Genomic DNA, 9,754 nt, shown 5'->3' on the forward strand with positions numbered 1-9,754 from the left:
AAGGAACAGATCAGCGAACAAATGATCTTTTACCTTCATTCCCAATTTTTGTTATCTTAAGCATCGATACAAAAGTATTATTAATAAATTCAAAATCAGTCATTAAAAGAGTAATATTATCAAATATGATAATTTTGGAACAACATTCCTTTGTCTACCTATCAAAACTGTGACTAACATCATGAAAACTTGTCTATGGAAGACAGTGAGGTGCTTTTGTAATGAGATCTGGGAGTGAAAAGTTTGAATGTGAATGTCCCTTTCACTTCTTCTGTGATTTATTGATGTATAACCTTTGGTTGTTTAGGATGTTCTTCATTACTGTCAGCTAAAAAGGAAAAGTTTGCATGCCCTAAAAAAAGTTACATTTTTAAATATTCCATCTACAGATGTGTAATGTAGGCAAAATGGGAACTGGATCTGATATTCATCTCTCTAATCTCGTTGGGTGATGAAATCCATAAGTTATGACTCATAAACAATTACTGGATGAATTGTGCCCCCCTTTTGTTCATCAAATTTCATCGTTCAATTACAATGGCTTTCTCCTCATTAGTATGCCTGTACGTAAATGTGCGCCCGCGTTTCAACAGCGGCAATATATGATCAAAACAACATTTCTTTGTTTACTTTATTCCTGCTGCTGGAAGATATGATCGATGATGCCAGGCCAGCCGGGGTCACTTCTTTTCTTCTCCGTCACTTATGACCTCGTGCTGAATGCGAATTTCATTTGGTCAACAACCAAGAGAACTCACAAAGTTTTGTTTCGAACCAGTTTACGCGGGTTCTAAAAATACACTCGTCACGTGTACATACAAAAGGAAACACAGTATAAAGCTGTCGAGTCGACGAAATTTCCTTCATTGAAACACACCACCGAAGAATTTTGTTAGAACAGAAAGCACCATGACACATTGTATGATTTGCTTTGCAGAAACGCCCGACAGAATCTCGCGGACATTATGTTGCTCGGGAGTTATATGTTTGTCTTGTTTGGAGGCACACATTGTGTCGAAGATAAACGAAGCTATCGTGGCCATAATATGTCCTCTGGGCAATTGTGACAGTTTAGTAAGCGAGGAGGAGATAAGACAGCTTGTTCCTGATGAAGTGTTCGAGAAATACGAACGTTTCAAAGTGGAGGTAGAACAAAACCCAGGGATCAAGATATGCCCAGGATGTTCGCGTATTTATCAACACCCAGACTTGGAGAAAGTGGAACGCGAAAAAGTCTCCCGTCCGGAAGTTATGAAAGTAACATGTTCAAAATGTCGCCTGGTTTGGTGTTTTGCTTGCCAAGCTCCCTGGCATCACGGCTTGACGTGTAATGAATTCTGTAAAGGGGATAAATCTTTGAAAATATGGGCAAAAAATCGGGGACAGCCTGCTCGAAACGCCTGTCGTTGTCCGAAATGTCATGTCTTCATTCAGAAGTCCAGCGGCTGCGACCACATGTGCTGTAGCAGGTGAGAATCTTAAATTGGTAGCGCATAATGTTAAACTGTTTTTTCGTGGAACCATCTAATGAAAATTTCTATGTTATGATTTTAATGTGAAAAACACATAGGTTGCTACTTCCGTCTCTGTGAGGTTCCCAGTGTTATCTTCTGAATTTGATCGGATTTAAACATTAGTTAGCCTATCGAGGTTTTTGTTTTGATCGACGAAACAAAGAAAAGTTTATCTTTGTACATGTGCGTTGAGTGATGTCTTTGAAAAAACTTCGGACGCCAACTTTTAAGTCATTTAATGATCGTTTAGCATAAGAAACAGGTTTAACACGTCTTGGTAGCTTTTTCCATAGATATTTTTCACTGGCAAGCGTTTAGTAAACACAGCTGTGCTCCCTTAAATTATTTGGGAGGGAGGGAAGGGTCATGATTTGACCTTCTTTGTAACAGGGGCTGGTAAAATAGTTTTTTGTATCATTCTTAGCATCAGTCTAGTCCAGTTGTGATGAAATAAATGATTTGAAAATTTGATTATTGAAAATTCTTATTAGCATTTCCCATTTCTTAAAAAAAATTTGCTTTGAGTTTACCTCGCACCCTCTCAACATGGTGCCCAATGTCATAACCAATTTTTCTTTCTTTTGTCAGATGTAACACTGAATTCTGTTACCGTTGTGGCGGGAAGTACCATGATCTTAAATTCTTAGGCAACCACTATGATCGTTTCAGTATCCTGGGCTGCAAATACAACTACAAGCCAAATCAACCTGCACAGAGGATAGCAGTGCGTGGAGCGCTCTTCAGTGGTAAAGTTGTATTGGCACCTGTAGTTGCAAGTTTGGCTGTCAGTGCTGGTTGTGTTGTACTTGGTGCAGGGTTGGTTGCTGCACCGTTTTATGCCCCATATGTGCTGATAAAGAGACAAAGAGCAAAACACAAGCAGAAAAAATTGAGAAACAGAAAAACAGTGGAAAATTCTAGTGTTTAGGCCTAATGAGTTTTACATGCATTACCAGGAGACTTGGGTTTGGTTTTTATTTTATCAAACTAGTACACATTTGGACCTTGTTTCATGCCACTTTTCAAATGGAAATCAAAAAGGAAGGTCAGAGTGATAATTATCTGTCCTTTTAAGGCTAACTATAATGTAAGGCCAGACCACGGGGGAACAGCTGCACGACTAATTTTTTAAAATCAGTGGGTTGCTTCTGCTTTTGAGAACCAATGTAAAGCATGGTGATATTGGGCTTCCAATCATCCAGTTACCATGATCTGCTTCTGTCACAAGATAAATCATGCCTTACCTTGGAGACATACATAACAAAGAAAAATGCTGTCATGTCTTTAGAGCTTTTAAAATCATTCTGCATGTCTTAGGGACAGTTAATCATGTCAAATGAGACAGCTGCATCTGATTTTTCTTTTTAAGCAAGTAGTGCAAGCAATGAAAGTCGGCAACACTCAGTTAAAATCTTTGACAACTTGAGTATTCCCCCCCCCCTTTTTTTGAGACCTTCTTCCCCATATACTTCTGGGATCTTCCTCTTCTTATCTCTAGGAAATTTTACACTTACCCTAGGGGTTCATGTTCCCTTCACTGGCTACAATGAAAGTTCTCAAGTTTAAAAGCTGTCATTGCACAATTTATTATAGTTCAGATTTTTCTTTCTGTTGTTCAAACTCATTTGAAAATAATTTTTTTAAATCAGTATTGCTTTTCAATTGTAATATCAGAGTGTTCTTAAATATGGCCAAAATATTCAGAAATAATAAGACACTACCATAAGAACTTTTTCACCTTGTTGGAGGTAATTGGGCAATGTAAGTTGATGTTTGGTTAAGGGCTTGTGGTGGCAAAATTGTGGCAAAATTCACAAATGAAAAATTGACAGGGCAACTGTATTGATGAGAAGCCTTGTTAAGTTAGATATCTTATTGTTGTTTTTGACACAAATTTTCATTCTTGAACTTTTGCTCCAATTTGGCTACCATACTTGTGAAAAATAGTAGAATCTTATTAAGCATTTTTTTTCACTCTGTCTGATTGCCAATTTAAAAATGTAATAAGGTGAAAACTTATAGGTCAGTTAACATCTGCCAAAAACCAAATTCAGCATGAGTGTGTAAAATGTCAGGAAAGTGTTGAGCATGAAAATCTTGTTACTGAGACAAAATTATCACTCTATTTTTTCCCTGCCTGTGTTACAGTTCAAAGACTTCAGTAAAATCAATTGTAACTGGAAGATATAACCATGGTTGCAGCCAATTTAATTATTTGGAAATTTTAATACAACTGTTATCATAATTTTAACCCTTGGTCACTAAAATTGTCATAAATTGTAGAGAAAATAGTTGGGTTAAGGGAAAAAAACTGAAAAGTATGTTGGAATGAATACATCTTCAAACTATATAGTTAAATATTTTGGGCTAACTTGAGGTCTTCATTTGGTGAATGGTGGTATGAAAAAAGCAGATGAATTTAGAAAGGAAAAGGGAAGGATTACTTTTTTCTCCTTTGTAAATGGTGATTATTTAAGCTGTATTTAATTGAATTCTAAAATTAAAAAGCTCACATAGTAAGGCATTAAAATTTATTGATAAAGTGGAAAGGTTTACAATTGTTGCAAACCTGCACACCTCACATACTCCATCCCTTTTTCACATCTCACCTTCTTTGTTATAATTAAGTGAAAAGAACAGTTACAGAAAACACTAAGTAACATTCTAAATACTTAATGTCAATTAATAATGTCAATTAATAATGTCAAAGAAGGGGCTTTGCGCAGAGAGCTTGTAACAGACTAATGCCAAGTGATCAAAATGCTTAAACATCTAAGAGCGACTGGCTTCTAATTTCTCGCTATTTTATCACCCTTCAATCAAATATAAAGGTCATGAGAATAACCTCTTACTTGATTTTGAGGCCAACTGTTGATTTCTCAGGAGATGAACCAGGGATGTCCACTCAGTTTCAAATGTTTGAAAGGTAAAAGGCTACAACTCCCCAATGAAGGGGTGGTTATTTTTAAAGTTTGCTCCAAATGAATACCACCTAAGAAGAACAATGGGCTCTTTTATCTTCAATTGGTAAAGTGTTCTGTTCTTAATTTCCTGGTATAGACACTGATGCTACAACTTGAGGAAAGAAAGGCCACAAAGAACCTTTTTCTGTGACTTTCTATTTTTACATTTTGTTTCTCACTTAAAGTAATGTAATGCTTCTGAGCTTCCTTGAAAAGTTCAAACAAGAGACACTTCTGTTTTTCTTACAAGGGAAAGTAATCTTAAAATGTATATCAAGCACCCACTCTTCTTTATTTCAGCCAAATGTTGTCCTAACTGCTCCTGTCCAAGATAAAATCAAACTGACACTTCTACTCAATATCCCTCTCAATGAAATTCATGGTTCTTTTCTGTGTTTTGCATGTGGGCAAAGACTATGTAGAGGAACTTGGAGAATATTTAAATACACAAGGTATAACAATGTACTTTAACGAATTATTTTGCACAAAACTACATCAACCCTGTCACTGATGGCGATCCTGTGCTTGTCGAGGTTGTGGTGAACCAGTGACAACAACTGTAGAATTGGCTATGACATCATAGATGGTGCGATTGTGCTGGAAAAACAAAATGGTCAAAAAGACTGGGAAGAGAAAAGTCATGGAGAAATTCTTCACAAGGGCTCTTAAAAATGATCTGTGAAAAAATAAAATAAAATTGTGTATAAATTAATTTGTGCTTACTTTATCTATTAAGTATTAATTAATAATTACAGATGAACAAATATTGGAGCAAAATCCCATTCATTTGAAAATGTTTCCTTAGTTCTACTAGTAACATTTTCATTCCTTAAGAGCAGAGCTCACAGAGCGTAGCCCCATAATTATACAAAATGGTAGTAGTAACCCATCAAGCCGAAAAAATTTGGACTTATGACCATATGACTGTACAACCGTCTGTACAAAGTGCTACTTTTAACATGCGTGGTCAACTGTACCGCGGGCACGCCAACACCATGGCTTTGTCCAGTAGTCCAGTGGTCAGTACACTGGGCTCCGAGTCAGACAACCTGACGTGTGAGAAAAAAAAAATGCGAGCTCTGCTTTTAGGCTTGACTAAATCTATATATTATCAATGTTCTAAAGTTACACAGTTAACTCTTTCACTCCCATTAGTGACCAAGAAAGAATTTCTCCTTACAGTATCCATACAATATCAAGCAGACATATGATAAGAATACAGAAAAATATCAATAAGGGGATTATTAGTTAATCCTGTCAGTACCCAATTCTCCAAACTAACATCATAAGAAATGTGTGGCTAACAGGAAAGAGAATTACTAATGAGATCGTGGAAGTATAGGATTAAGTGAGGTAAAAATTATTTTGCAATGGTACACAATATTGCACAAAATGATTTTTCTTTTTTTTTTTAACTCACAAAAATATTTCTTTAGGTAAACATTTTATAGTTTAAGGTCACCAAATTGTGTTTAATCCTTTGCACCCAAACATCAGTATGCATATTCTCCATACTGTTCTCTTAAAAATTTCTTAAGGGCCAGACAAGGAGAATTTGTTTAACAATCAAGAGTTTCTTTAATTTGTAGGTTATCATTTCCTTTATCCTTGTGATCTTAACCCTTTACACTCTAACATCAGTAAAGGTATTCTCCATACTGTTCTGCATACAGTCCTTTAGGTGCTGACAAGGAGAATTTGTGTTACATCAACAACTTCTTTTGCTGCTGATAATTTTCTTTATTCTCATGACCTTTCTGCATGACTGAGGGGTGATATTGTAAAGAGAAATTGGAGGGCTCAGAGCAAGAACGATCCCTTGATTTTCGGCCATTTTTGAAAGTGTCCACATGCCAAAATTCATCTACTTCTGAACACTTTCAAAAATGGCCGAAAAATCAAGGGATTGTTCTTGCTCTGAGCCTTTCAATTAGATACTAATAAGTCACTCTTAGGGGTTAAAGGGTTGATGTTTGATTTAGGAGGTGTGCTGCAGGAAGATATCAGGTTCTTGTCACTCTTAGGGGTGAAAGAGTAACAAAAAGGTGAGCTGGAGCCCTGCACCACTGTGGTGATTTATTCCATAAATCCTAACTAATTTATGATGTACCTTCGAAATCCCAGGTTACCACCAGGTTCAATCCTAACTCGGTCACCATCAAAACCAGGAGCCACAGTAGTAATGGTCTCTGTTGCCACAACTGACAATCCCATGAGGTACTTGCCAGGTGTGGCACCACCAACACTACCATGTAGTCCACCCATGAGGAAAAACACCTTGACATAAGAAGAACCAAAATATTGTTCATTGAACATGCTGTAACTCTAAGATAATGCAATTGTAAATTAAGCTTGCTTGAAGATAGCTATGTCATCTTTATGAGTCATTCTGTGCTCAGTAAACTTCAGCATCAGGGAAACCACAAAATACTGAAGATTTAGAAGGAGAAAAAAGCGCTAAAATGGGAAAACATATCAATTATGATAGAATTCTTCCTCATCTTTCAATATTTACCTCAAAAGCAAACACTATAAATCGGTAGACCAAAGCTTGTATAAGAAGTTCCTCAATATCTTTCAGACTTGTATTATCATCTGTTATCAAAGTGTATTGTAACTGTGTGTATCTCTCCAAATCATCACTGAAAGAAAAAAAATCAACAATTTTACTGTTTATGGTTTGAGCCTAGGTGTAACATTTGATTGTGCTTTTGGTTGGGATTAATCCTGGAAAACTGTTTGAATAATTTCAGTGAATGTCACTTTCAGAACCTCAAACCATGTTATGATTATCATTATATGATAGCATAAGCATTTCAAAGAACTTAGGGCAGAGATCATTAGTTTCAAATCCTGGAAATAGCTAAGGGTTTCAATAAGGAGCCGCTTACTGGCCGTCTACTGCAACCTGTCAGACCTCTAACAGCTGCCTGTTTAGACTGCAAGTAGGTTCTTGTGTTTGGGTATTGCCTTATAGCACAGCTGTCTATTACACCTATTGAAGGCTCTCACCTATTGAAACCCTGTTAGAAGCCCCCTTCATAACAATGTTTTAACCCTTTGCTCCAAAGAGTGACTGGCTTCTAATTTCTCCTTACAGTATCACCCTTAACCCTTTAATGCCCAAGGTCTCACTAGTAATTCTCCTTACTGTCTGCCAAATGATTCTCATCATGTTAGTTTGGAGAATTTAGTAGGGGATGAATTAGTAATCCCATAATTGATATTTTTCTTTATTCTCATCACTTTTCTGCATGATATTGTATAGATATAGTAAGGAGAAATTCTGTCTTGGTCACTAACGGGAGTTTAAGGGTTAAATCAAATGTAAAGGTCGTGAGAATAAAGGAAATGATCTCCAATGTAAAAAGCTCCTGATTTTCCAACAAATTCTCTTTATTATTACCATGAGGAATGTAAGGAGAATAGTTTGGAGAATATGAATACTAATGTTAGGGTGTAAAGGTTAAAAAGCTTTTAGTGGACTTCCATCTCATGGACAAATGTCTTTAATTTGTTCAGTCAGTCTCCTCTGAGATTGTGATTTCAAAAAAGTTTCCGTGGTAAAGTCAGTTACTCAAATTAATCCGTTATTTAATTGTGGAGATTTAATTTGCATGAAAGTTATTTGTACTTACTAAAATATTGAGAACACAAGGACCTTTGTAAAGTAGAGAAAGATGAAATCCAGTATTTCTGCGTAGATCCTCTTAGAAACAGGGGCAAGCTTAACTTCACAAGCTGCGAGTAAAAAACAAAATTACAAAAATTTTGTCATCAAGTGACCGGATCTGTAATTGAGAGGTTGGATAATTTTATATTAATGACCATTCATCTAATCAAAACACTGTTGGAGAAATCTGAACTTGTACTCAACATATAGCTGAAACATGGCACAGGTTCTATAGCACTAGGAGTACTTCAATACTCCTCTTAGATGGAAAACCAGGATATCTCAAGTTTCCCCCTCCCCCACCCCACCAGCAAAGAAAAAAAAGGGTGGGGGGAGAGTGAATTGTTGTGCCCAAGAACACAACACATCACAATGACCTGGCCAAGCCTGGAACCCAGATGTCTCAACCCAGTGTTCAGCACACTGATGGTAAGGCCACTATGGCTTCCACTGATGAAAACGTGACTGAGTTAACCCTGTAACTCCCATGAATGACCAACACAGAATTTCCCCTTACTATATCTATACAATATCATGCAGACAAGTGATAAGAATAAAGAAAAATATCAATTATTGGATCACTAATTGATCTGATATGAAATTCTCCAAACTAACATAATGAGAATCATTTGGCAGACAGTAAGGAGAATTAATAATGAGATCTTGGGAGTTAGAGTTAAGCTCAGCCATCTTGTTCTTCTCTTCCCTCAAAATTATTTCCTTAGTTCTAAATCTGTATCTAACTTATATTAACTTACCTTTTGCTTCTTTTCAGATTATATCTATCATTTAAAAACAAATAATGTACCTAGAAACATGTTCATTACAATGTAACTATCTGCTAAAGGATTGTCAGGAAGCTAACAGTACTTGTAAAAAAAAGTAAGTGAAAAAGAAAGTTATTTTAATGAGTAGGGTACATGTACAATTAGACGAATAATCGCATAACAACAAACAAAGCTGATTCATAAAATACCGCACTGAAGCCCGTCTTATACACTAAATCATCTGCATTTTCGATTCTTACAAATAAAATGCGGCATTTTGTGACCAATTTAAAGTTTTAGTGTGATACGAAACCCACCTGTTCTAACTGCCGGTTGTCTAGCTTGGAAATTTAACCAAGGGGCTGTACGGTTTTGTTGAATATTTTGAGGTTGTCGTCCACCAAAAATAGCCTGTGATCCCTGTTGATTTAAACTCGTCTGTGGATCGACACTTTGGGTTTGAAAAGCTCCTTGGTACATTGGATGCGATGCTAGCGTTTGCCAATAGTACATGTAGGAACACAGCTGATAGTAATATTGTTGATAATATTGAGCTGACATCCAGTAAAAAAGCATATTCCACGGCTCTTGAGAACTGAACGGGCGACTGGTGGATGTAATTCTTCCATTAAATGTTCCCTCTGATCCGTTATTCAGGGGAGTAGATGTATCTTTAGCTGCGTCTGGACCTTCGTGAGTTGCCGTGGCGTCCGCCATGTTTTTCTCGTTGAACGAGAATCGAGAGGAGACTGGGGTAGTTCAGCTGGGAAAGCCGTGAAGTCGATAATCGATTGATAGATTGATAACATTGATAAACGATGATACTCATAAACGAAA

At 36.6% G+C, this 9,754-nt stretch overlaps 2 protein-coding genes across 2 annotated transcripts; one reads left to right on the top strand and one right to left on the bottom strand.

The window, feature by feature from the left end:
* Positions 1-62: 62 nt before the first annotated feature.
* LOC113669717 (E3 ubiquitin-protein ligase RNF217) lies at positions 63-4,063 on the top strand. Its single transcript, XM_027185794.2, has 2 exons — positions 63-1,469; positions 2,103-4,063. The coding sequence occupies exons 1-2, from the start codon at positions 910-912 to the stop codon at positions 2,440-2,442; spliced, it is 900 nt and encodes a 299-aa protein (XP_027041595.2). The 5' UTR covers positions 63-909; the 3' UTR covers positions 2,443-4,063.
* Positions 4,029-9,662, bottom strand: LOC113669716 (protein FAM8A1). The gene is made up of 5 exons (XM_027185793.2): positions 9,235-9,662; positions 8,116-8,218; positions 6,993-7,119; positions 6,588-6,754; positions 4,029-5,153 (listed from the first exon to the last, which is right to left on the bottom strand). The coding sequence occupies exons 1-5, from the start codon at positions 9,632-9,634 to the stop codon at positions 4,982-4,984; spliced, it is 969 nt and encodes a 322-aa protein (XP_027041594.2). The 5' UTR covers positions 9,635-9,662; the 3' UTR covers positions 4,029-4,981.
* Between the last annotated feature and the right edge of the window lie 92 nt (positions 9,663-9,754).

This window comes from Pocillopora damicornis, chromosome 1 (assembly GCF_964200805.1).
Source record: "Pocillopora damicornis chromosome 1, jaPocDami1.2, whole genome shotgun sequence".
NCBI lineage: Eukaryota > Metazoa > Cnidaria > Anthozoa > Scleractinia > Pocilloporidae > Pocillopora > Pocillopora damicornis.

Excerpts from the sequence above, each read along its gene's own strand:
- LOC113669717 (XM_027185794.2), top strand. The coding sequence starts at position 910 with ATGACACATTGTATGATTTGCTTTGCAGAAACGCCCGACAGAATCTCG. Across the intron at positions 1,470-2,102 it reads GACCACATGTGCTGTAGCAG|ATGTAACACTGAATTCTGTT; the intron begins GTGAGAATCTTA and ends TTCTTTTGTCAG.
- LOC113669716 (XM_027185793.2), bottom strand. The coding sequence starts at position 9,634 with ATGGCGGACGCCACGGCAACTCACGAAGGTCCAGACGCAGCTAAAGAT. Across the intron at positions 7,120-8,115 it reads CTTGTGTTCTCAATATTTTA|TGATGATTTGGAGAGATACA; the intron begins GTAAGTACAAAT and ends TTTTTCTTTCAG. Across the intron at positions 5,154-6,587 it reads GGTAACCTGGGATTTCGAAG|ATCATTTTTAAGAGCCCTTG; the intron begins GTACATCATAAA and ends ATTTTTTCACAG.